This window comes from Electrophorus electricus, chromosome 5 (genome assembly GCF_013358815.1).
Source record: "Electrophorus electricus isolate fEleEle1 chromosome 5, fEleEle1.pri, whole genome shotgun sequence".
Lineage (NCBI taxonomy): Eukaryota > Metazoa > Chordata > Actinopteri > Gymnotiformes > Gymnotidae > Electrophorus > Electrophorus electricus.
Genome location: NC_049539.1, coordinates 11,960,441 through 11,988,318, shown reverse-complemented (window position 1 = coordinate 11,988,318; position 27,878 = coordinate 11,960,441). Strand labels below are relative to the sequence as shown.

The 27,878-nt window shown below is 35.7% G+C and overlaps 1 protein-coding gene across 6 annotated transcripts; it reads left to right on the top strand.

Annotated features, from left to right (window-relative positions):
• The first annotated feature begins 601 nt into the window (after nt 1-601).
• Nucleotides 602-27,230, top strand: LOC113571919 (nebulette-like). 6 transcript variants are annotated; one of them, XM_035526330.1, is made up of 40 exons: nt 602-770; nt 871-936; nt 1,805-1,912; nt 2,118-2,207; nt 3,127-3,174; nt 4,515-4,625; nt 4,825-4,935; nt 5,011-5,118; nt 5,918-6,028; nt 6,273-6,383; nt 6,735-6,845; nt 7,087-7,197; nt 8,278-8,388; nt 9,028-9,138; nt 9,389-9,499; nt 10,012-10,122; nt 10,375-10,485; nt 10,775-10,879; nt 12,021-12,125; nt 12,745-12,849; nt 13,317-13,427; nt 13,533-13,643; nt 14,115-14,225; nt 14,511-14,621; nt 15,184-15,294; nt 16,181-16,285; nt 16,909-17,019; nt 18,278-18,388; nt 18,734-18,844; nt 19,019-19,129; nt 20,017-20,127; nt 20,239-20,349; nt 21,174-21,284; nt 21,449-21,559; nt 21,984-22,094; nt 23,327-23,437; nt 23,923-24,033; nt 25,455-25,556; nt 26,059-26,163; nt 27,119-27,230. In XM_035526330.1, the coding sequence occupies exons 1-40, from the start codon at nt 696-698 to the stop codon at nt 27,149-27,151; spliced, it is 4,152 nt and encodes a 1,383-aa protein (XP_035382223.1). In that variant the 5' UTR covers nt 602-695; the 3' UTR covers nt 27,152-27,230. The 6 variants fall into 6 exon arrangements, with proteins under 6 accessions (XP_035382223.1, XP_035382222.1, XP_035382226.1 ...); XM_035526329.1 differs by having other exon boundaries at nt 1,796-1,912; XM_035526333.1 differs by lacking the exon at nt 4,515-4,625 and having other exon boundaries at nt 1,796-1,912.
• The last annotated feature ends 648 nt before the right edge of the window (nt 27,231-27,878 follow it).

The following is a 27,878-nucleotide window of genomic DNA, read 5'->3' as shown; positions in this document are numbered from 1 at the left end:
GCTTCTAGATAGAAGTTTAAAATTGTAATCACTTTAGAGCAGTAAAAAATATGCATTCCAAGACATTCTTTCAAACATTTGTGTGTAAAAGTAATTGAAGTATGTGGGAAAATATAATTATAATAATAATTATATTAATAATAATTATATGCTACTTTACATAATTTCTGAATAACACAATGTATATGCCTCTGAATAAACTAATAACAGACTTCATATGTCTCTAAATAGTGGTCTATCTCTAAATAAAATGAGCAAAGTTTAGTCTGTTGTTGCCTCTGTTAGATGTATAAAAACTGTGGGAATAAATTCAGAACATAGGTACATATCTAATAGTTGGACAATATAACAAGCTCTTTGATATTTTGACAATATAACAATCTCTTTGATTTGCCACATAAATTCATTTCATAGCTCTGCTTCTGGGCTTTGACACAAAGTCATTATCAGGTAGACGGGTATAAACTGGAACATTCCTCTCTATGTGTCACTGTTCTATCTTTACTCTGATTCACAGCTATGGAATTGCCATGATAAAACTTAAGTGGTGTCTAAATTAGGAAACTGGGCTTTGATAAGGAGCCCCTAATGCAGAGAAAGCCCTCTATACAAGAGAACTCTTTCCTTCACCAGACAAGTTACCAGAACTCTTTCTGTCATTTAGTTTTACTTAGCCTTTTATTTGTGTTGTAAAAATGTCTACTGCAGATGATGATAAGGCTGCCAAGGGAGATGAGGTTGTTCCACATGAACCCTGCAGACCTTTGCAGGTGAGAGAGGTCAAGGTGTGACTTTTATAATGACCTTAAAACAACATAAGTGGGCATTTTCTACCCTCTTTTCTATTTTGTCCTATTGTTTTATATTTAGGATTCATCGATGGACTTTGTGGAGGATTTCAAAGTGACTGATGAGAAAATGTGCAGCATGCATGATGTGAGTACTAAATTTTTCAATTAAAAATCAAAGAAATGTGAAAATGGAATTGGTTGTGATAGCATGAAGAAATGTGAAGGAGTTTAATGGATTGTTCACCAGGACCATTTCATATTCTACAATTTCTACATTAACATATGCGCTACAACATCTAAAATATTACATTCCATATTGCTTTTACTAGGATAAATAAATAAATTATTATTAGCATATTATTTCCCACATGAAGCCAACTAAAATAACTAAAAAACAATCTGTCAGTGTCCTACTGATAAATAGTAAGCACCTGGACTTTGGCTCTGATCAAAAACAAGCCAGCATTTTCTTAATATCTCTGTGCTAGGTTTTAAAATTTAGACAATTTATGTAGTAATATGTGTACAGCAGGCCCACTCTGCTTTCAATTTTATTGGACACAGAACTGCAGACTTGTAGCAGAGTTCTGACATCATCCTGAGATCAGAAGTCTGAGGTCATTCTGTCTGAGTGTCTCACTTTATCTCACTGTTGCTGTTGTCCAGCCAAGAGTATAAAAGTGAGGTGAACATATGCTTCAATCTAAGGCATGTGAAGCCAGCTAGCATGGCTCCCTTTGATCCAGGGATGATTATTTCTCCATTCAGTATTGTCAGACAGAGAAAGAAATGAAAAGCAAAGCAGATAAGTTCCCCACTCTCTTTACAGTCATGGTCAAAGTCATGAATGTTTACATTAGAGATAATCAAATATGACCAAAAATTGTGTATTTTCCTCACTAACTATAGCAGTGGTTCATTCAGTCTAGGGTTATTCCAAATATTTGTTCTTTGTTTCTTAATATGTATTTGTTGTTGGTTTCTTAATATGTGTTTTGACTAAGAGCGTACAGGCAGTGAAGGAGTCAGAGCTGAGATCTTCCTGTTCTCTCCAGCAAAACACCCAAACTGTTGCTGAGTTTATAAAGACCCCAAATGATGATCCTCAGATACAGAGTGAGGTACAGCCTGTGCTGAGTCATAGTCTCAGCTTTCCTTGTGCTTCTGATTTCTGAGAGTGTGTACTTTTACATAAATTACATATGGCAGTGCACATCCATTTGTGTTATAAAATGTATATATTTGATTTGATATAAGCAGGGACTAGTGATATCGGTTTTTACAAACATGTATTGCAATTTTCTTATATAATGTTGATTTTCCCAGTTCAAAGAGGAAAGAAGAGAGGACCTTGAATGGCCTGTGTTAACAGAGAATAAAGAAGTACAGAAGGAGGACTCCCAGTTAGACAGCCAGGTAACTCATGCATGTTAAATGACAGAAAGTAGAAAATTAATTGTTCGAACTAGTCTGTAGAGTAAGATGCTTTTTTGTCAAATAAAAAATAAGTAATTGTTCCAGGCTAATTTCTCTGACAATGTATTAAGCCTGGCATATAATATACTCTGTGATTTAAGAAATCATAAGCATAGATGAATCCTATGCACACACTGCATGAAAGTTATCAGTCCGACATGAAGAAACCTGTGTGCTCACACACTGTGTGTAAAATGTAATCTCATACGGATTTGTCCATTTTGCACAAAGAACTGGAAGTAATTTATGCTTTGACTGTGATTAGCATTATCCAAAACTATTTTCAACTTGCTTTGTGTGTGAATTTGGGAAAACAGATAATCATGTGAATAAATTGGCATGTGACATCAGACCACAGAAATCCACTCATATGTCCAATGGCTACTCCAAGTCAATGGCTACTCTTCTGAAAAATTGAGATGAGCTCTGGCATTTGACTCTGTCCAATTAAAACACATACATTTTTCCTATTTTCCCGCATTTCACAAAAAAAATATATTTCACTGAAAAAAGCTGCTTTCACAGTCCTTGACATGATTTTCACAGTTGTGATTTTAGTAGCACCATAATCATTAGGGTAAACACTTGAAAGCAAAATTAACCACAAAAATTGTTATAGTTCTAAGTATGTAAATGTGAATAGTTGTTACACATTTGTATGTGTGTGTGTGTGTGTGTGTGTGTGTGTGTGTGTGTGTGTGTGTGTGTGTGTGTGTGTGTGTGTGTGAGAGAGAGAGAGAGGTTGTGACACAATGGATCACTGTAGGTTCTGTAGGCTTATAGTCTTTATTACATCTATCAGAACCAGTTCAATACAAATGTAAAACAGATGACATGTCTGTGCTCTTCACTACTACAGGCCACAGAACCCCAGCTTGCTGATGCTGAGACAGGAATCCAAAGTGAGGTACTGCATAATCTCTTTCAAGAGTCATTATTACAAGTGTTCTAGAAGTCAGCCACGAAATTAAATGTAGAAATGATTTTTATTTATGTACTTACTGGCCTTTCCATGGTTATTTTTTTTTTTATCCACTGTCACAACAGTCGTTCTCCACACTCAGAGAGAACCAAAATGGACACATTAAATAGATCACACTCAGAGCGAACCAAGAAAGACAATATCTCAGTCATACCAACCAAGCAGCTCCAGAACCCTCCAGAAAAATGGTTTATCTTTGTCAATAAGTCTGGGCCAACCAAACATTACATAAGTTTAATGAACAACAATTTTATTGAGTATAAATAAAATTTTAAAATAATTTTATTTAAAGCTTGTTGACAGTTTTTGAAAATAGTTTTAAAGCATAAAAGAATGCACTCAAACAGAAGAAGTGTGAAGACTCTAACATAAAACCTGGACACAATTTGCAACCTATCCACCATCAGTGCTTTCTCAGCCACATAATGGATACATCATGATGACAAGCAAGCACACTCATGCAGCTGAGAATGTTGTCCTTCAGCCAAACATCCACAGATGACACTCTGACAGACCTGCATTGATTGGATAGTAGCAGTCCGATCATGGATCATATCAAGTGCATAAGAAATTAAAATGTAATTTGTGCTCTCCCTTGATTTTCCTAGTCCTAGTCCATGGCCTGTTGGTTGGGAACCCCTGATTTATTGTCTGGAAACTGTCTAACATGAATAATATTCCTCATTTTTTAGATTAACTACAAAAAAGACAACATAAAAGAAATCTCCTCCAGTCTCTGTTCACTGCGTCCAGAAATCAGAGAGACGCAATTTTCCAGCAAGGTCTCAAATATTCTAAGTGAGGTTAAAAAAAAAAACAACCTGAAAAACTGTTAAAGAAATTTATGGTAAATATTAATCCATGTAGACCTATTAGATGTATTAAAAATGAAACTATTTCATATACTGGTGCCCTATTAAAGTATGACGATATATATGTTCTATACTTTCTATATAGTTCATCCCATTTAAGAGAATGTTCAGAAATTACAATATACTTGATTATCTCAAATCCCATTAATCTCAGATTTAATCTCAGAGTTCACTGAATTATTGTTTTGCCTACCATTTGAGATCTGAAATAGCTGCTTTTCCAAAAAATACATTTTTGAACAACACTGAAAATATCTTAAATTAATTAACTATACATGATAAAATACCCACATGGGGAAGAGAATGCTGGGGAGTCTTTTTCATTTATAATAATCTGAATAATTGCAAAAAAGGCAAATTTGTGCTAATTTTATTTTAAACACTTTTCTCTAGGTAAAGTACAAAGAAGAACAGAGGAAGAAAACCTGCACTAGTTTGCACTCTTTGCTCCCAGGGACCATAGAAACACAGCTGGCTAAGCAAGTCACAGAAATACAGAGTGACGTATGAGAGCACTTATTGTAACATAGACCATAATATAGGGTTATCAAACATTCAGTTATAAATTGTCCTGCTGGCTACAAGTTTACAAGTTTTCTTTCTTTTTTTCTTTGTTTCTTTGTTTCTTTGTTTCTTTCTTTCTTTCTTTCTTTCTTTCTTTCTTTCTTTCTTTCTTTCTTTCATTTTTCATGATGTGTTTCAGGTCAGCTATAAAGAGGCTGCAAAGAAGGACATTTTAGATTGCCTGTACTCAAAGTTACCAGAAACATTACAGACCCAGCATGCAAAAGATGCTTACCAACTTCAGAGTGAGGTACACATCTGCACAAATATACAAACACTGTTCAAATTCTAACATTAAACTTGTCATCTTTGCTTGTTCATTCAGCTCAAGTACAAAGAAGGGAAGAAATGTCTATCCAGGTCTCTATACTCCAGTCTACCTGAAACAACAGAGATGCAGTTTGCCAGAGAGATGACAGAGATGATAAGTGAGGTGACTGACTACACACTCAGTGCTATTGGCTGAAAACTGGCCTTGGTAGTCAATGCCATTAGGTCCTACACTACAGCACCATTGTTTTTAGGTTTAGTTTCTAACTACTCTGTCCTGCATGTCTGCTAAAATGATGGAAACAAGGGTAGTGAACGTTTAGTGCATGTGATGATTAATTTGGCTACAAACTATGTTAAATAAACATCTCCTAATAATTTCACTTATGTTGTATTAGTAACACTCTCCTGTGTGGCATAGCATAAGTTAAAAACATGGGTCTTACAGAAACCTTTTTGTGCTTACTCCACTTTAAAAAAAAAATCCACTGGTGTCAAAGGCCTCATGTAAAATAAGAAAGCCTAACAAAGTAACCTAACACAGTTTGGGTATAAAATGTGTAAAGCTGTACAGTTGAGATGAGAGGCCTCACATAGAAATAGTATCTACAAAAACTCAACTCAACTCAACTAATAGATAACTGCCTTTAATAAAACCACAGGAAAAATTTAGAGGCAAATCATTAAGTAAATATTTTATTTACCCAAAAGCAAAATAATAAAATCTATTACAATAAAAACAACAAGCAAAAATTTGTGAAATATAAAGGGAAGTATGCTTAATTATGTTTATTAATTTTAGTTTTTTTTTAATTCAGTCTGGGACTGTCAAGAGAGACAAAGTGTACCTAAATCTATTAGAATTAACTGGAGAAAATGTATCATGCTAGGCAATTCAGAAAAGCTATAAAAATGTTACTGTTTGAATAAAACTAAATGACTGCCAAATGTTCTGTATGTAGAATAAATATAAAGAGAACGGTAAGAGAACAATTTCCTGCAGCATCTATTCTCAGCTACCAGAGACTCCTGAGACTCAGTTTGTTAAAACTGTGTCTGAACTACAGAGTGAAGTGAGTGAAATGCACAGAATGACTAAAAGTTATGCAAATAAAAAACTGATGTTTACATTCCATTTAATGAACAGTATAAGCATTAAATTACAGGTTTCATTCAACATTTTATATTTTCTTGCACAAAATGTCTGTTCATTTACACTGAACATTATTATAATATCTGGTAATTTATATTGAACATTTCTGTAAGATGTTATGTCAGTGTTAGATGGTGCTACTTGTTTAAATGCCTTTTTTTCAGATTAAATATAAAGAAGCAGGTAAGGATCAGATGTCCAAGTCTCTTTATTCTCGGCTCCCAGAAACCTTGGAGACCGAACATGCTAAAGATGCCAGCCAGCTACAGAGTGAGGTGCACAGCATAAATATAATATCTGTTTTAAAATAATTTAATTAACAATAAATCTCTTGTAATTAACTTGTAATTAATTTGACCTATTATCAGGAAATAATAAATATTCAGAAAAGGTGTAAGGCATGAAATCATCATGATTTATTTATTAGACAAAGACTCACTTTTCAGAGTAAATAATGATAAACATGCACAAACACTATTTCACTGGCATTTGTTGTCTAGACAGACATGGTTTGTCCTGTGGGTTACAATATCACATATATCACACTTACTATCACACTTACAAACATATCACACTTATTTGGTTGTGAAAGATTCATTAATTTTATACCATTTCTTACATTTCAGCTGAAATACAAAGAAGATGGCAAAAAAATGGCCCAGTCCAGTGTGTACTCATTAATGTCACAAACCCTACAGACAGAGTTTGCTATGCAACAATCAGACCTACAGAGTGAGGTAAATAGTAGATTAGACCTGCAGAGTGAAGTAAATAATAGAGCCTCAGGCCCACTATTCCAAAAGGATATCGAATATGATGTGTTGTACAATAACCTTTTCCAGATTAATGGTTTATATAGTCATTAGTGGCCACTTTCAATGTACCTACAGACATGTACTATCCTTTATTCTGCATAGAAAATGTATCAGGAATGTTTATTTAAACATTTAACTTTATTTAAATAATATGTTATTCCAGGTGAAGTACAAAGAGGAGGTGAGGAAAGAAAATGTGAACAATCTGTACTCACTTCTTCCTGAGACCATAGAGACTAGGTTTGCCCAACAAATGAGTAAAATGCAGAGTGAGGTATGTACATATGTATTTGTAATTCATTTTTTAATTGAAGACAGTAGTTCATCTAATCTGTATTGACTATAGCCTCATCAGGAATTTTGATGTTCCTCATTCATCACAGCTGAAAATAGAAGTGACACCTAACATTCGTTGTTGTCTGTGGCAGTACAGAAAAGCAAAAAAAAAAAAACTGGTATGAAAAGACCTGGCCTCAATAGCACCATCTAGCTGCAAAGCTGAGTGGTGCTTCTGGGGCTTCATATGTCATTCGCTATCCACAGCAACAGGGTCTTGAGTGCATAGTTTGTATTAACATTAAGAAAGAAAAAAACAAAAAACAAGCATCTGTTTCTATACGCTCTCTTTCTACTTGTGGCAAAGTCAAAGTCAACTTTTTGTCATTCCTTCTCATCACAGATGTGTTGAGCGAGGAACAAACTATAGTTTCTCCAGGACACATTTGACCTACATTTGACCATTTGACGTGAGGTAGCAGCAGACAACAGTGCAAACAAACAATAAATACAGATGAATACAGAGAACAGTGAGACATATACTATAGAATAAAAACTGCAACTATACAACAATCTATACAGATCACCAGAGTTTATTGCATAGTATGCGCCTTTGGTGTGTAAACATAATCCATTGTGTTTTTCCCCTTGTTTGGATGGAAACATGAAGAGAATGTTCTTCAGATTCACATGGTTGAATTGTCCACAACAATAATGAGAGCAATTGCCATAGTGAGAAGAAATCATAAGTTGAATCACCTGACCACTTGCACTAGGGCGACAGTTTGGTGTCAGAAGTGAAATGACTACAAAAATACATCTCTATTGGGAATACATCCCAATAATGTGTAATTGTAATATGTTTCATTGCTTTTGGTTTTGTTTGCTCCCACTGATTTCAGAACTACTGAACATTATAGCCTTACTGAACCTACAAGTATTACTGAACATTTCAGACTTACCAAACATTCCATTCTTACTAAAAAGGGTGTGAAGGAATGGACAAATGAATGATCTGCCACTGGAGGTTTGTGTATTGAAATGTGAAGATTTTCTATTTTCTTCAATATATCCTTAGAGTAAATATAAGGAGATGGGAAAGAACCAGATGTCCAGCTCTCTGTACTGTCAGCTCCCGGAAACCAAGGAGACGCAACATGCCAAAGAAATGTCCCGGATGCAGAGTGAGGTGAGCACATGGGTTTCACTTCTTTACATGTCCTTATAAAGGAAAAAAAACACAGGAGGGTGATGCATATGTGTTGGTATCATGAGAAATGGCAAAAGTGTTGTGAAACAAACATCTCGAAAGCTCCAAAGACAAAACACCAATCTAAAAGTAATGAACTACATGACAAGCTGTGGAATACCAAGCCTCAGAGTCACTAACTGCTGGATTGCTAACTGCAGAATTGCTAACTTCAGAATAACTAAATGCAGAATCACTAACTGTATGATGAACTGCTATCATACCATCAACAGTCAGATATTCCTGTAAATAAAGCACCAACAACAGTTCATACATTTATAAACTTACATTGGTTAATATGAGCAAGAGTCAGATGTTTTTTGGATACATTTTTATGGGTGTGTGTGCTCAGACAAGAACTATTCTTTTAAGTGGTCTTTGAAATAAGGTTTGAGAAACCCTCAAATGCCATGTGTTAGCTGTATGTATGACTTATGTACATTGATTTATTGATATGAACACTGATGTGTGCTATGACTGCTATGAGTGGTGATGGTGATGTATGAAATGACTGACCTTTAAGTAGTTTGTGTTTGTGTTCTACAAAATAATTTGTAAAAAGACCCTATTTATTTACAGGCTATGTACAAAGGTATGAGGAAAGGTGATTTTGCAGGTTCTACATATACTTGTGTCCCAGACCCAGCAGAAATCCGCTTTGCCAAAGAACTCACGGAAATCCAGAGTGAGGTAAACAGATCACAGTTAGGCCTATGGTGTAATGTTACAAATGAGACTTGTATATATTTATAGCATGTAGAAACACTTGAATCATTTATACATGCATTCTTCTTAGATGCAGATATAAACAAGGCTGTCATTTTAACTTATATTAGAAAGTGTAAGAATTTTCTATATATAAGAAACTATAAACAACCACAAACATATATCAACATACAGGTTTTATTACTTATGCCGTTTTCTTTATCATGATCCACAGAATAAGTATAAAGAGAGGGGCCAAAAGAGCCCCAGTGTCAGTATCTACTCTCAGCTAGCAGAGACCCCTGAAACTCAGTTTTCTAAAGCTATGACTGAACTGCAGAGTGAGGTGAGCTGACTGCTAGCAAACTGTGTTTTATCTACACAGTGATAATCAACCCTACTGCATTTATGAGTGAGTCTGTGAAAGTATTAGTACTCCAATAACATCTATTGTGAGTATGTGTATCAGTGATTCATTTAAGTTTTCCTGATTGAAAACCTAGTTCAGTTATCATGTTGAGGTAAATGATCATGATAATACATTATTTTGAATATATGAATTGCATCACATGCATGTTTGCCCCTATTGTAATTCCCTTTTTTCAGAGACATACACCATTCTTCAGACAGAAATCTGAATTTATTCAGTCATTCTGGCTGGGTAAAAATGAGAATGCCTGGCTATGAGCTTGTTTCCTTGTTTTGCTTTTATCAACCACCTTAACATTTCTGTTTTATAGATGCATATATTAATGAATGTCTTGTTTAGTTTTCTTTAACATTTCTTTAATATATATGATTTCTTTAACATTTTTTAACATATATGATGTTTCATGTTTTTTTTCTTTTCTTCCCCAGACTAAGTACAGGAAAGCAGGGAAGCTGCAGGGAAGCAGCTCTGCCTACTCACTTCTGCCTGAAACTCTAGAAACACAACATGCCAAACAGGCCTCACAGCTCATCAGTGACGTATGCCTGAGGATTTCTTATATGTCTTAGTTTTTATTAACTAACTATCTGAGGCATTCACCTGTTTGAACTAACAGTGTGGGTGGCTTACAGATTACCTTCAAGGATGACACTGTTAACATGTCAGTAATCAGTGACACACTCCTTGTTGATTAGGCAGTAAATATTTGTTTCATATTTGTTCAGAATGTGATTTTGTTGTTGGATCTAATTGTACTTGTGTCAAGGTCAACAGTGCTTTTCCTTCTACAGCTGAAATATAAAGAGGGGAACAAACAGGAAATACACAACTGCTTATACACTCACCTGCCAGAAACTACTCAGACACAGCTAGCTAAAGACATCTCAGACATGCAGAGCGAGGTATAGTAATTTCTCTTCTCTATAGATTTTGTAATTTCTCTTTTCTATTGTAATATAATCTCTTTTATTTCTATAGATCTATATATAGAACAATTTAGGGCAGCAGTATATTTTGGCAATATTAATAGTAATAATAATAATAATAATAATAATAATAATAGCAATGGATGAAAAATAAAGTTCAAAAGCAAGAAAGCTTGGTTCATAAGGGCTGAGGATTTATGGTTTTATTAGTGACTGAAAAGTAATTATTAAATGTTCATAGCATTGATGATGATCTATGTTTTAGGTGAAATATAAGCACGGAGGCATTGTATCCTCCAGTCTCTACTCACTGCTCCCAGATACCACAGAGATACAGTTTGCTAAGCACATGTGTGAAATCCAGAGTGAGGTAGGATTTTTTATTAAATTGATATTTTTTGGTTGTTTGTTTGCTTGTAAATTGTTGTTTTTATCTTATAATTTATTCAAATTCATGCAAAAAAATAGAGGTCTAACCTCCTATATCCCATCTGTTTATAGCATCGCAGTGAAATTTAATAACTGTAATTATTGGAGTATTGACTACATTTATGCATTATGCATTAATATTTTATTAAATCAATCAAAGTCAAATCTAATATACTTTTACCCACTGGAGATTTATTCTTTGTTGCTGTAATTAATACACATAATCTCCATATATAGTAATACACAGATTTCCATTTATAGTAACACATAGATCACCATATATTGTATTGCATATTTTATTTTAATTGAGGTGGTATTACAATTGCCCCTATCACCACTGGAATATTCTTGGTGTTAAACTTTCACATTCTCTTTTCCAATTTCTTCTTTCAGTACCAGGTATTTTTTTAACTTCTCATATTCATTTGGATGTTTCCATCACTTGGGACTGCCACATCTGTTAACATTGCCGTTTTCTGTATCTTTTTTACTATCATGATGTCTGGCTGGTCTGCCACTACTTGTTTATCTTTCTGGATCTTGAGGTCCCACAGGACCTTAGCCATGTTGTTCTCTACCAGTTTGCAGTTTGGCCCATTTGGACTTGGGCGTCCATGTGTCTGTTCCTGTGCATGATCCCTGCCATTTCATTGTGGCTCTCATTGTCTTCCAGCATCTTACAGTATTCCTGCAAGGATCTTACATCCTGCTACTACGTGCTGGATTGTTTCAGAGGCTCCTTTGCGCAGTCTGCATCTTGAGTCTTCTGCTGTGATACACCTGTGCTTTGATCAACCTGCTCCTTTTTGCTTAATCCTGTTCTGCCATGACTAGTGCCTTTCCAGGCATTAGTAGGATTGTCTTGTCACCTACCTCTGCTATATGCCGGTCTTACAACTTACAGACCATGGAGGGGCTTATCCTGCCATGGCACTTCCTCTACTTCCACAGTGACCATGACATATACACACACAAATATATGTGTGTGTGTGTGTGTGTGTGGTCTGTGTGTGGTTTTGTGTGTGTTGTTTCATATGTGTATAGTCCGTGTCTGGTTTTATGTCTCTCTCTGTGTATTACAGAACAAGTATAAACAGGATGGGAAGAATGAAGCTTCCTTCTATTCTCTGATGCCAGAGACCTTGGAGATCCAGCATGCTAAAGAGGCCTATGAACTCCAGAGCAATGTGAATATGAGTACTTCTATCTCTCTGTTGGATGAACACACAAAGTCATGCATAGACTCACATGCATACACAGACTCAAGCACTAACACTCACTCACAGTTATGAATACATACACACACAAACACAGTCATGAACATATATATACACACTCACACACACATGCAGATGGCCTGATAGCAAAGTAGGCCAGTAGAGAGCTGGCTTGGTAGCAATCTGATTTAGTAGTGAACTGGTTTGGTAATGATCTGGTTCAATATTGAGCTTTTCCGGTAGTAAGCTGACTTATTGGTGACTTTTTTCATCCTACCATGCCACAGAAAGTTTCCTAAAAGAGTGAAACAATGTCAGTTTAAAATGGCTAGGAACGTGAAAGAAACAAATCTGTGTATGTTTGTGTGTGTGTGTGTGTGTGTGTGTGTGTGTGTGTAGTATGTGTATGTATGGCATGTCCTATGTTTGAGGTTTTGCATGGGGTGTGTGTGGTATGTGTGGGTGGGTGGATGTGTGTGGAGTTTGTGTGTGTGCTGTCTTTGTGGTCTGTGTGTGGTTTTGTGTGTGTTGTTTCATGTATGTATGGTCTGTGTCTGATTTTATATCTGTCTTTATGTGTGTATTACAGAACAAGTATAAACAGGATGGGAAGAATGACGCTTCCCTCTATTCTTTGATGCCAGAGACCTTGGAGACCCAGCACGCTAAAGAAGCCTATGAACTCCAGAGCAATGTGAGTATGAATACTTTCTGTTGGTCACACCTATGCATGCATACACATACACACACACACACACACACACACACACACACACACACACACAAAGCACAGAAAGACTCTGCAGACCTTTGACCAGAGCTCCTGGCCATTAAACTCCTACCCCTCATTACCTGCACCTTTTCTCTATTATGACCCCTACATATATCCTCAGTTTAATTTTAGACTTGTGTTGTATTTTTGGACTTTATTTTCTGCATTGTTATGTCTGTGTGCTCACCATGTTTCTGACTATATCCTGTTTATTTATCTTAATCAGTTCTGTTTATTGCTGTACAGTTTTTTACTCATTTTGTTACATTGTCTACCAGAAAAATCAGTTTGTATAAATCTCTTTCACAACTAATAAATGAACTTTATTATTCCTGTGTGTGTGAGTGTGTGTGTGTGTGTGTGTGTGTGTGTGTGTGTGTGTGTATTAGTGTAAATACAAAGAAGCAGGGAAGAAAGCCACACCTATCGCTCTCTATTCTCAACTACCTGAAACTCTAGAGACTCAGCACGCCAAAAGGGTGTCCCAACTTCAAAGTAATGTAAGAGTGTAGTAGTACACAAACTAAAAAAATATTTCATTTGAATTTGAATAAATTCAGAAATTGGGCTGTTCCCAATGACTGTTCTGATTAATCTACTATCAGCTTAACTACAAAGAGGGTGTGAAAAAGGAGCAGGCTGTATCTCTGTACTCCCAGATGCCTGACACCATGGAAATTCAACTTGCCAGAGAGATCACAGCACTACAGAGCCAGGTGCTTGCACAGACTCAAGATGTCAGTCAATGTCTGTCTTAAAAAGCTTGATTGCACATTTTGATGGTAGAAGATTCATAACATAGACACAGGTGTATGGTTTTTAAAACAAAAAATAAGACACTAAAGGTTGGTAAATCAATTTTTTGCCACATGTGCATTAAAGAGATACAAAGGTATAATGACTATAAAATGCAGCAATTCAGCTTACAAACCCTGCACACACATACACCCAGCCAATATAGAGATGCCAATCAACCTAACATGTATATCTATGGGATGTGACAGAGAGCAGGGAGAATATACAAACTCCACATAGGCCAGGAATTGAACCTGGGACACTGTAGCTCTGAGACAGCAAAATAAATAAATAAAATAAATAAATAAATAGCACAGTCATCATTTCAGTTTAGAGACAACTGATACTTGCCTATACTTTCAGAGCATTTTAAAGGTTTTAATTGTCTTTAGGTCAATTACAAAGAGAAGCGGAGAGCAATTGGTTCATCCAGTAGCTACTCTCAGCTTCCAAATACACAAGAGACTGAGTTTGGAGAAGCTGTGTCTGAACTACTGAGTGAGGTGAGACATTTTTTTTTATATACTCGGAGGAGACTCATTCATATCTCAGAAAAATGTAATAGATAACATTTTGTAGCAGCAGAGTTCATTAAGGAAATTCTTAATTTGTGGAAGGAATGTTACTGCCCAAATTCCTAACAATACATTATATAAAATTTAAGTTAAGTAAATAGTTTAAATATTTAATTGTTTTTATGGTTGCTTTATGTCTTACATGAAATATGACTCATTAAGATATATTCATACAGTACACTTTTATACTCATAAATTCCTTTGTATGTTCAGTCAAAATATAAAGAAGCAGGTGAAGATCAGGCGTACAGGCCTCTTTACTCTCGGCTCCCAGAAACCCTGGAGACTCAACATGCTAAAGAAGTCAGCCAGTTACAGAGTGAGGTAAATTTTTACTGCAATTCTGAAAAATTCAGTGTTGTTTGGTCACTACCTGCACCTTTTTACTTTGATTTTAATTTGCTTTATTTAAAAATAAAAACATAATTTGGAACATCACTTGAGATTCTCAGTCTTTTTGTAGTATTAGGTGATGGCAAATTGTCTTTGACAGACTTAGTAATATTGCTTATATTGTTTGTGACACTCTATGACATAATATTATGTTGCATAGCTAAATAACAGCCATCCTGAAGCAAGAATTTTGTCTCAATGTTACAGACAACGGTATGATAAACAGTGTCATAAAAGCACATATGCGGGTCTATATAAGATTACTCAACAACTCAATCAGCTCAGACGCAAATGTGGAATGATTCAGAATTAGCTTGAATAGTGCTAAATGACCAGTATTGGACTGAAGTTTCCTGGACTTGTAAGCTATGTTACCTTGTAGCTTCAGTAAAAACTAAAAATCTGCACACCAAAAATGTTTTGATTGACTACATTTGAGAAAACTGTATAAATCCTACTGGCTCATGTCTGTTTAAACTTTCCTCCACTATAGGTGAAATATAAGGAAAGTGGGAAGAAAGTTCTGACATGTAGTCTGTACGCTCTGCTTCCACTCACCATGGAGACCCAGCTTGCTGCAAGGCTTTCCAACATTTACAGTCATGTATGGCTGCACACAATTGTCATTTGCCTGACAAGTCTGACATTTAGAAAATAATACATCTGTGTCATATTTTTAAACTCTCGTATTTGTTATTTGATGTGCCTACGGATGTGATTTGATAGGTCTGCTCTGATTTGATAGGCTTGCTGATGTGAATGCAAAAATATTTGACTTGATTTTAATGGCCAGTCAAGTCTTAACATTCAGGAAAATGCAGCCAACAATTCTCAGAACTATTTAATGGATGAACTCAGAATTACACTTCACATTCAGAAATATTTATTGTGTAATCTATTTTTCATAAAAGTTTGGAAGTACATTTACTGGTGTGTGAATGCCTTTAGTGGAAGACTGAAGGTAAAACCAAAATGTATGAGGCCATGACATAATATTCCCTGTTATTATCAATTTTCCATTAGAGAAATCTTTGGCATGTGTTGTTATACATTTTATACAATCTTTTGTTTTGTATTCCAAGCCCCATAGTTCAAAAGCTCCCCTAATATTTACCCACTTCCCTATTTCAAAATCACCATTAAAATGGAAACATCATTCTCTTTTCTATCTCAAAATTACCAGGTCACATGACCACTGGCTGATGGTTTCCTCAATTCCACTATGGCATGCTTATACTAAGTGATAATTGCTTGGTAATGTTTCATTAAAGTGAAGGAATTATTTTTTGCTTTTCTTTATTGTTTAAATCTATTTTTTTCATAATTGTGTGACAAATGAAAGTCACTATTCTTTACTGCTATTTCTTTTTTCTTTTTTTTAAAAAAGAAGTCTCCATTTATATATAATAATATATAGGGTTGAGTGGACAAAGGAATGAAACTCAAACCTTATATCAGTTCTGTTATCAGGACAGTCAATCCTCTTTCAGGTCAAATATAAAGAGGAGGGAAAGAAGGAGAAGAGCATTTACTCGGCCCTGCCAGAGACACTGGAGACTCAGTTTGTAAAACAGCAGTCAGAGCTACAGAGCAAGGTAGGTCACGCTGGAATCTTAATCATGAATAATTTTATGATTTCCTGTGATGGTATATAGTCTTTCCTGTGGTTGCCAAATGTGCAGTGACAAAAATAGACATTCTTTTTTTCCTCTCACACACTATATATATAATGTTATGTATTGTCAACATTGTGATATTATACTTGAACTTTTCAGTATTTTCCATTTAAATAGAACGGCCTGTTTGCCACAGATACACACTGAAGAGCAATCAGTTAGGACACAAACACTGAGATTGAACATGAAAACACAGAAAGACAATAATCAGAGTGCATTTAGCATATCAGGAGAAATTAGTTGTGACAGCTCAACACACACACAATGCTTCACACCAAGACTATAGTGAATGTCTAGATTATTTCAAATATTGTGTAGGAATGGTAATTCTACACTGGTGTTCAGTATTCTGATGGAGTGTAATAGGGGAGTAACTGAAGGGAACTGAGGGGAATCCTTAAACTATTCAATGCTTTTCATGTCCATTAGTTTTGTAATTTGTAATATGCGCAACATAAAATAATTTGTTATATTGACAGAGCAAAATGTAAAACTTGAGATTTGAGATGTCTGACTCGACCATTTTGTTATTGTTACTGCAGAATAAGTACAAAAGAGAAAGCCAAATGGATCAGTCTGCCTGCCTGTATTCTCAGCTGCCCGAGACCCTTGAGACACAGTTTGCTAAAGAACTGGCTCCAGTGCTGAGTGAGGTGGGTGTTAATACATTTTTCTTTGTTTCCCTAAGTTAGGAAATGTGTCTGTAAAGTGACCTTGGATATGAGAAAGGTGCTATAAATTAAATTAATTAATTAATTAAACATCATTAACAAGAATATTAGTAGTATTAACATTACTATGCCCTACATGAAAATGATATGTAGCCTACTGAGTGGAGCTGAGATAAAGATCATTATTCTTATGTATAACCATAACCCCAATTTTTATAGTCATTTAAAATGTTTCCACACACCTCATTTCTGTAACATCTTTGACCTCTCTGGCTCTAGTAGCCATTGTGAAAGTTGTTTATGTTTGATGTGTGCATGGTGTGCTGTGTGTGTTGGGTGTGCAGGGTGTGTTGTATGAGTTGAGTGTGCGGGGTGTGCAGAGTTTGCAGGGTGTGCAGGGTTTGTAGTGTGTGCAGGATGTGTAGTGTGTTCAGTGTATGCAGGGTATGTACGGTGTGTTGGGTGTGTAGCGTGTTCAGTGCGCAGATGAGTAGTGCGTTCAGGGTGTGAAGCATGTACAGGTTGTTGCTAATGAGATGTATTATTAGTTTAATTTGAAAAAACATTTTTAAGATTAAAACAAAGAAAGAGAGTCACAATAGTTAACTGAGATCCAAATAAAATAAATTATTTTCTTAAATATTCTGATTGTTTAGGCTAATGTTACTCTAACATTAACTAGGCAACTGAGTAGAAAGAAGCTGAATTAACAGAGAAACCATGGTAAAAGCCTGTAGTTGCACTACATAATGACTGACAGAATGAAAAGGGAGCAGGCCTATTAGTGTTGTACACACTGTCCAGACACAAGTCCTATGTTTAGTTTTAGACAACCTGATAAAGGGTTTCCTAATTTTCTCAGTTATCTTCCTGGTTATCATTCCATTTTGACAGAGTAGAAGTTATTTTTAAGCATGTCTTATGTTACAGATTCAGCATTTTAATTTCATGTGAAACCTTTTCACATTTTCCTTGATTGCAACTGATGATAACAATCAGTTCAAAAAGAACAAAAAGTGTTTGGAAAAGATGGATATTTTCTAAGACAGTAAAGGGTTTAAATTCCAGATTAGATTAATCAACCTTTTTTTAAAAGTAAAGAACAGCTAATTGTCTGTAGTCCTTCAGCTGTTATAATGAAAGGTTTGTTAAAATGCTGCTCCTTCGCAAGTAACCAAATTCATCACATATTCTTTAACTGTGAATACAAGTGTTATATAACAACATGTCTGTGACATAGAGCAAATATAAAGTAGCTGGGAAAAAAGAGGCCGCCACCTCTCTCTACCACCTGTTACCAGAAACCAAAGAGACACAGCATGCCAAACAGGCCTCGGCACTGCAGAGTGAGGTACCTTAAGTAGTCTCTTTCCTTCATCCCTTCTTCCCTTCATCCCCTCATCACCCATTAATTTCTTCCCTTTCTCTTTCAAATGTTCTTTTATATGATTTTATGCTCTTCATGTGTGTGAAGTGATGCACCGTCGAGCTCAGCTAGTCTGGGGACATTTGGTTGCTTATAAAGTGTTGTGTTTTTGGAACATGACATGGAAATACCTGGTTTTTACTGAACTTGTGTTATCTGAAATACATAACAATTTAGAACTGGTCAATATCCATTCAAATGAAATGTTTTACTCTTTCTTAACATAATTTCTTAACTTTAATGTAGTGAATGATTTTCTTTCTTTGACAGAACAAGTATAAACAAAGTGGTAAAAGGAACATTTCTTGCAATCTCTACTCTCAGCTTCCATATACCACTGACACTCAGTTTGCTGCCAAGATCTCAGCTCTACTGAGTGAGGTATTGTAAGGTTTCAAAATTAAAGCTTCTAAAGACCCTAAAAAGGAGAGTTATCAAAATGGTAATTAAAATGTGTAGAATTAGATGCCTAATATATAGTTAATCAAGCCACATTATTAATTCTAAACAGTTAATTGAGGAGTATTGTGAATAAAATCCATGACTATTTTCCAGGTAAAGTATAAAGATGATGGGAAGAAGAAAGCTTCATCCAGTATCTATTGTCTGCTGCCAGAGACCACAGAGACTCAGTTTGCTAAAATGGTGTCCCATATCCAGAGTGAGGTAATATTCATTTATATCACCAGTGACTACATTGCCTCATCTGCTGGGCCCCATGTTCTTTTCATTTGCCTTGCCACAGCCTGTCACAACATTAAAAACTATCTAGATTTTCTGAGCCCTACTCTTGTAAGAGCTACATGAATCCACAGTCACTTCTAGCCTGCAGCAAGTTATGTGAATATAAGCGACATAATTGTAGAACTATTGTCACAATTCCCCTTCAATAGCATCGCGGTCCCAAACAAAGTGGATGAACAGAATTAAAACAATGACAGGGTTGACGTCAACCTTGTCTTTGTTTTCATTCTGTTCATCCACTTTGTTTCTGTTCTTAGTTTTCTACTGGTTTTACCTGTTTCCAGTTTACCTAAGTTATCCCTAGAATTTAAGCCCTGTGTTTTGCTCGTCATTGTACTACATTATGTGTCTATGTGATAAGCCTTCATTTATGTTCTTTGTGTGTGTTACACACTTTGTAGCCAATTTGTTTTTTACCTCTTTGTTCTTTTGTTTTTGCCTCCATGATTAGCTTTTGTGTCTTTTTTTACGTTTGTTATGTACGCTGGTTATATGTCATTATCTGACTCGCCTGGCTTTACAACCCTAGACTGTTCCTCTGTTTCTCTGTTTATGGTCGTGGATTTGCCCTGAATAAATTTCATTCAGCATTTGCGTCCGCCCTCAGTCAGTCCATATTACAACTATACTGTTTCATATTTTAATCAAAATATTAAAATATTAGAATATTAAAATATCAAAATATTAAATTTCAGAATTATGGAGATTAAGAACTGTTTTATTAATTACACAATTGCATAAAGATTAAGGGTGCCCACTCCATCACAAAATGTCTTATTTACAAGTGGAAGTGCTTCCTTTTGTTTCAGGCCAAATACAAGAAGGCTGGGAAAGAGGCAGTGTCTTCTGCTCTCTACTTTCTTCTACCAGACACAGTGGAAACACAGCATGTTAAAGCAGTTTCTCAGCTTCTGAGTGAGGTATAGTGTGAACACCCGTGAACGGGTTGGTCATTAAAAATACATTAAAATATATCTGAGTAAAATACATCGAGTATATTTTAATGTACTTATTTAATGTTTTATTACTAGAATAAATACAAGGAGAAAAGCAAGACAGAACTGACAAACTCCCTGTACTCTCTGCTGCCAGAAACCATTGAAACTGGGTTTGCTAAAACAGTGTCTGAACTGCAGAGTGAGGTGGGTTCAAAGCTAAACAACTACATTCAGTCATTAAAATAGAATCCACTTCACAAAATCCAAAATTGGCTGCAAACTGGTGTGTTCTTTATATTTTATATATCTGCATCAGAATTATAAACAGTCATGTGTTACATGAAAACATAAACTATCAAACAGGGTTGATTAATCACACATTATCAAATTATTTATATATATCACACATACACACTTAGGAATTTCAATAGTATAATTCTATAAGGGATAACGTAAAGCTTTTATACACTGTTTCCCATAGTGCCAAGTAAAAAGAGAAGAATACAATAAAATTGAAGTTTATGTTCCCGTATCCCGAGACTGTACAATTCTGGATTTCAAATAGACTCCAAAAAGGAAGATAGTAAATTTGGTCAAGGTTTCATTCTGTAATCATATGGTTAACTGCACTGACAGGTTATGTTCAATTATCTTGGTATACAGTAGTAATGAAGGTGAATTTATATCTAAAAAGTGTATTATTAATCTGTTGAAGATTCATTCAGTTTTTTCTTTTTATAGCAGGACTAGATTGTCAAATACATATACATTGTATGTATATTTGTTCCAGTGATCATAGTCTCAATCAGAAGCAGGGCTAAATAAACACTGACTGGAGGGCTAAATATGAACGACTCCATATTTATTCAAAGAGTTATTAACAAGGCAGAAATATCTAGGAAAATATGAAAATCTAAGGAACAGAAACTCAGCACGGTAATATAGCTACAGAAATGTTTCACAAATCCAGCAGGAGAGTATCCTTAAAAAAACTATTTATTCCCTCATTTCAAACTTTTATCTTTCAGATTAAGTACAAAAAGAAAGGAAAGGAAGATATGTCTAAAAGCATCTTCTCCCATCTCTCCAATACTCAAGAAATGCAATTTGCCAAACAAGTGGCTGAAATACAGAGTGAGGTATGTGAGTAAAATGTGTGTGTGTGTGTGTATTGGGCTGTTGGGGAGGGATCACTAACCTGTATAACCATTATAACAACCAATACTCTATGTGTTATTTGTTTTGTGTGTTTCATCAATCATGCACTCCATACAGATCAACTGGTTCTTTTTCTGAATTCCAGAAAAAGTACCGAGGAGGGATTCGTTCGGATCTGTCTGCCTGCCTGTATGCTCGGCTGCCTGAAACCCTTCAGACTCACTTTGCTAAAGAACTGGCTCCCACACTGAGTGAGGTGGCCTTCACCATGATTTTTTCTGTGTTAACTTTCACTTTTCACTGGATTTTAAGTGAAATATACCAGTTTAGTTTGGCTTGAAACTGCAAAGTAAAAATCTGAAAACTGAACCTGTTAAACATTTATAGTTTGTCATATATTTGTAATATTCAAAAATCAAGACCTATTAATAGAGAGATTTTCACAGTTTCATATGGGTACATTTGCGGAAGATTTAAATTTGTGTGCACACCTGATCAAACAATGTATAATTCATTGTTTATTTATTTTCATCTCAAATACACATTACATTTATTATAGTTGTTTTCCCCAGTGCATACAAGTTTGTGCTTTTTGTAAGAATATAATTTCTGCATGAGAATATATTGCATTTTTACATTGTGTGATTGTATCAAAGTCATGCATTTTTATTTTTTACCAGCATAAGTATAAACAAGAAGGGAAGAAAGAGATGGCCACCTGCCTGTATGCCTGTCTTCCTAAAACCAGAGACACACAGCATGCCAAGGAACTTTCCTGGTTATACAGCAAGGTGCACATATATCCACACACACGCACACATGCACACACACTCTTATATAGCAAGGTACACATATGTGCACACACAAGCAAGCACACACACTTATACAGCAAGGTGGCACACACAAACATATTATACAGCCCGGTACACACATATGCACACACACACATATGCACACACACACACACACACACACACACACACACACACACACACACACACACACACACATTCATAGAGCAAGGTAAACATATGAGCACACACAGTCACTCTTACACACACACACAGAGGTTATACAGCGAGGTACACATATGTGCACACACAGGCAAAGACACACACTTATACAGTAAGGTACACATACAAACATGTTATACAGCCCGGTACACATATATGCAGACACATTCTCTCTCTCTCTCTCTCTCACACACACACACACACACTTTTACAGCAAGATATACATATATGCACACACACACATATATGTGCATGCATACTCACAGGTCATATAGCAAGGTATAGATATACACATGCACACACACACACACACACACACACACACAGGTTTTACAGCAAGGTACATGTATTTGCACACACATTCTCTCCCTCACGTGAACACACACCTGCACACACACAGGTTATACAGCAAGGTACACATATTGTATGGGTACACATATATGCACACACACAGGCTCTCGCTTTCTCTCATGTATACCCACACCTATCTCATGTATATCCACACCTATTATACAGCAAAGTATAGGTACACATATGTGCAGACACCTAGTCTACCACACACACACACTTATACCTTGAGAGACAAAGAGAGAGAGAGAGCGTGAGAGAGAGATTTAAGTCTGATCTTAAACAATAACAATAACAATAACCAATTTATAATGAAAGTTGAAAATAAGAATAATAATAATAATGACATAAATGGAAATCCTGGCATTGGACTGATAGTAAATTGTTTGATTATTGCCAACGTATTTGTAACTCTCTTGTAGCTAAATATGAAAAAGAAAGTCACAGACTTATATCCTCATTATCTAATTCATTAATTATGTTTATTATCTAAATTATTTGCAGGCTATGTAACAGTAGCTTTATTTATTCTATCAGGCATTTGGTTGACTAGTCAAAGACTAATCAAAGATATATTTCTAACCCAAAGACAGCTTGCAAGTTGGACAAGTCTGTTGATGTTTTTGGATATTTACCCTCTATGAACCTTTTGTTTGATATAGAAAAGCTATGAAGAAGGAGGGAAGAAAGATGCAAAAGTGTGTCTTTATGCCAAGATGCCACAGACTATTGAGACAGTGTTTGCTAAAGAAGTCAGCAACCTTCAGAGCAACGTAAGCGTTCTTCGTATTATGATTTATATGACCCAAAAACTAACTCATTCATTCATTTTATTCGTATAAAGGATTTTGCTGCAGATTTTGTCACAGCTGCCCATAATTTGTATAATAACAAACAATATGTGACCGAAGGTACTGCAACTATAGCTTCTCTTTGCTTTTTGAAGTGCAGCATAGTAAAATGCGTCTGTGAACTGAATCAGCATCAGAGCTCTCTGTTTAGATTTGTATCATCATGTGTGTAAGTAGTATGAGCCTGTTACATTTACCATGTGCTCCCAAGTTCAAACCTTCAGTGTGACTGCATGTTACCTGGTAGGTGTTACCAAGGACATTTCTGAAGTGCAGAATAGTGTACAGAAGGTTGTGAATGGATACTGTATATCTTGTTTCTTGAACAAGAGTTGTTTATGGATCTTTTACACATGCAAATGGTTGTGTATGTGATCAAATTCTTATGTGCATTTTATGTGTTATAGAGATTGTATAAGGAAAAGTACAATGCAGAAAAAGGAAAGTCAAGCTATGCCAGTTTGAAAACCCTGCCAGAGGTAGACCATGCAATGGAGGTCAACAAGCAACAGAGCAACGTAACTACTTTTAAAATTGTGCAGTACAATTTATCTTTTTTTTCCAGATACTGCTGTGACAGCCTCTCATCATAATATAGCCTTGTCATTGGAACTAATCTTATTAATTATGCAGGCCTGTGTGACTCCATTCATTTAAACACATTAGACAAGTGCCTACTTGCATTTTGAAATTAACAATGCTTGCAACATTCTGGTGTGCTTTTATGGTTACTGCTTACTATTACCTACTGACAGTTACACACTATTCATTTATAAGATAAACACTCTAACCTTTAGCATATGAGCTGAGGCAGGACACATTTCAGAAGATGAGCAACGTTTAGTAGGGGCAAATCCAAAATCGTAATCCTTAATGTCTGTGGTCCTGTGACCGGGAATCAGAAGTATAACCAGAATGCATGATAAAATGGGAACAAAGAGAAACAAAGCAGAAAACAAACAAAAAGGAAAGCACAGAGAAGAATATATTACAGAATATATTCATAAAAGGAGAACCTGCAACATGGGTAAACAGGAAATGTAGATCAACAAGCAACCAATGGGACCTGAGAACATGGAGTATAAATACACAGGTAAATGAACAGAAACAAGAAATACCTGGATACAATCAAATGGCATAGAACCAAAAGACAAGATGAGGGACAGACACAGAAACCAAAACAAAAGAAAATGCATTTGAATAAATTAGCCTACTGGTTGCTGAGATGCACTAATAAAATGCACAGTTTACTATTATTTACTTTTTACAAATTTTAAACTATGCACACGCATATGATTTTCAAAACATAGTTTCCTAGCATTGCATGTTTTGCTTTTCAATAAAAAAGGATGAGGCTTTAACTCAGGAGGGTACATTTGTAGCATTAAATGCCATTTGAAAGTTAATTCTTCATATAGATATGAATTAATGTAATTAATTCATAAATAATGAATGTAATTAATTCATAATGGTTTAATTTAATGAATTCATAAATAAATGTGTAATTAAAGGCATGAATGAATGCATTTATTTACCCAGTTGACAGAATTTTATTTAATCAAGACAAGACATTGATCCATTGATATGTCAGCCCTGGAGAATATAGACTCATATAGCAGCTGTGGCTACAGCTGTTTTCTGCTTGCTGTTACTAGCATGGGAGGTACAGGTGCACATAATGCCTTGTAATCAGAAGATTGCTAGTTCAAGCCCCACTACTGCTGGGCCTCTGATCAAGGCTCTTAACCCCAAATTGCTCAGTTTATACCTGAACACAATTGCATGTCCCTTTGGATAAAAGTGTCAGCTAAATGTAATAAGTGGCACAGGGGGAGGAATGTTGACATATTTCAACCTATTTTGCTGTAAGATATGTTTTTGTTTTGTTTTTTTGTTCAGTTCAGCCAGTAAGTTTTTATTATGTGTTTTGTCTTTTAAGGTGATCTACAGGAAGGGGAAACAGGAGCTGCATAAGTTCCATGAGGTGTCAGACAGGCCAGACATTCTCAATGCCACACAAGCTACAAAACTCGCGAGCAATGTAAGTTCTTTCAGCCTTGCACTGTTATTTATTCACATTCTGGGTATACATTAGCTAATAATTTATGGGGGAGTATATTTCTACTCTATAAGTACCTTATTGGATGATTTGGAATATTTACATTGATAAATAATTACAGTCAATATTTCCTGGTGATATTTCTTTTCAGATGATGTAGATAAATTCTAATGTTGTGGTAGACTAGTGATATTCAAGACACCAGCTAAACACAAGTTGAAAGCTTGTTTTAAAAGAGTTGATACTTAAACAGTGCATCTTGAAAATGTCAGGAGTGTTGAGAGTTCAGTGGGTGTTCTGTGATCATATGCTGAACAAGTGTATAAGAATTCTGCAAATTCATTACATTTATCACTTTAAAGAATTCAGGTGAGGTGTGACTATTATAATGTATATAATGTGATATTTTTGTCACGTTCATCTAATTTTCTTTAGCTCATTATATGTACTAAACATGTGTGCACTGTCATTTGTGTTTCCACAGGTGGCTTATAAGAACAATAGCAAAGTACATGTCTATAGCCATCAGGCCCTGCTGACAAGAAGTGATATTCAACATGCAAAGGAAGCTTCCAAACTCGCCAGCCAGGTAAGACGAATCTATTATTTTCACTTTCATGTTAGAACAGATTTTGTGGGATACTAAAGATGAATTTGTCAAAACAGTAATGACTGTAACTGTTCCCATAGCATCAATCAATTGGTATAAATGCCTCCCATTCTGAGAGGTAATATGCATCACTGGAAATTTGTTATTTAGTCTTTTGGAATCAAATATCTGGACTGGTATGCATTTTGAACCAGCTAATGCATGCTAATAGGTTTTACTTGGGCAAAATGTATGAGTACAAAATTTGTGAGACTGAACAACGTGCTGCCAGAAAGGGTTATAAGCTTCAATGGTTTTCACAATCATGATCCAGGAAGAGAGACTCACGAGGAACACAAGTGTCTGGTTAATGCACTGCAACTATGTGTTAGGCAAATATTAATTTCCAGGTGCTCCATGAAAGCATTCCACTTGTGGCACATGAACTGGGGACCACAGTCAGAGACACTGTCCTCCGGTACACCACAGAAAACTTACTAGAGAAGAGAGGCTCAGTTACCTGGAAGGCAGTGAATTGATATAATTTAGAAAAATGATCCACCATTGCAAGTACTGTGCTATAAACTACTGATGGGGCAGAGTAACACAGTCTATGGATAACTGAGGTCATGTGTGTTCAGGAATATGCAGGGGAGCAAAATTTTTTGCCAGAGCTGTTTGTGGGGAATGTGTAGCAGTAAATAGTGATAAGACAAGGTTGCTAAGGTGGGCCACTAGTATTCTTCTAGAAGCGCTAGATGGTGTGTAGTCACTGTACTATTATTGCACAGATGTGTTTCCCACAAGCACGTTTGGTTGCAGGTTTGCGCTCATGTACTTTCTATAACACTGAAGCCACTAACCTGGATGTGGGAATAATAGCTGGTTCATTGGGCATACTGTCAGAGATCTTTTCTCTCTCTGTCTGTTAGTTACATGATCTGTTTTTACATAGGTACACTACAAACAGAAATTGAGACAGACCTGAAGGACAGAAATTCCACTACAACCCAAGTGACTGTATGTCATTTAAACACCTCCAAGCTGCCTCAGACCTTGCCAGTCAGGTGATTTCATTTTTCACATATCTTAGGATGCCTACAGCTCCTTGTTTGCAGTGATGAAAATCTCTTGTAAAAATTAGAACATTTAAATAGCCTAGAATAATTGGAAAAACCACATATTTCATTCTTGTGGACAATACTTATGGGCAAAATTAGCAGACTATCCACCAGGATATTATAGAATATCATAATTTACTATAATTGGACTATTATAATTACCAAGTGCAGCATCTTTCTTGCTATCTATTGTTGATTAATTAGCATATGAGTTCTGCTACCCAGTATTGTCCAGGGAGTTTTTGATTCCCTTTTTCAGTCTGGCTACTCCCAATGTTACTTTCTTATGCCACCCAGGACGTTTGTCCTTGCCACTTGTCACCTTTGGCTTGTCATTAATGGTTTAGACCTGCTTCCTTTAAAGCTGCTTTGAGACAATGTTTAATGTTACCAGTGCTATATAAATATAATTGAACTAAACAATGGTAAATTCATAAAGCCATTCTTTCTATACCTTTATTTTATTTTATTCTATACATTTATTTTTTTTAAATTTCTTCAAGTGGCTGCAAACATACTGTCACGGTCAGTCCCTCCCAGCTTCTGTGTTCTGTGTTTTCCCTGTCTTGTGTTTTTTAGTCTGTTCCATAGTTT

What these genes read in the sequence shown, in the direction of transcription:
- LOC113571919 (XM_035526329.1), top strand. Translation starts at nt 696, where the DNA reads ATGTCTACTGCAGATGATGATAAGGCTGCCAAGGGAGATGAGGTTGTT. An exon ending in TGTCTGAACTACAGAGTGAA is followed by an intron (nt 6,029 to 6,272) that starts GTGAGTGAAATG and finishes CCTTTTTTTCAG; the next exon opens with ATTAAATATAAAGAAGCAGG. An exon ending in TCACAGCACTACAGAGCCAG is followed by an intron (nt 13,644 to 14,114) that starts GTGCTTGCACAG and finishes AATTGTCTTTAG; the next exon opens with GTCAATTACAAAGAGAAGCG.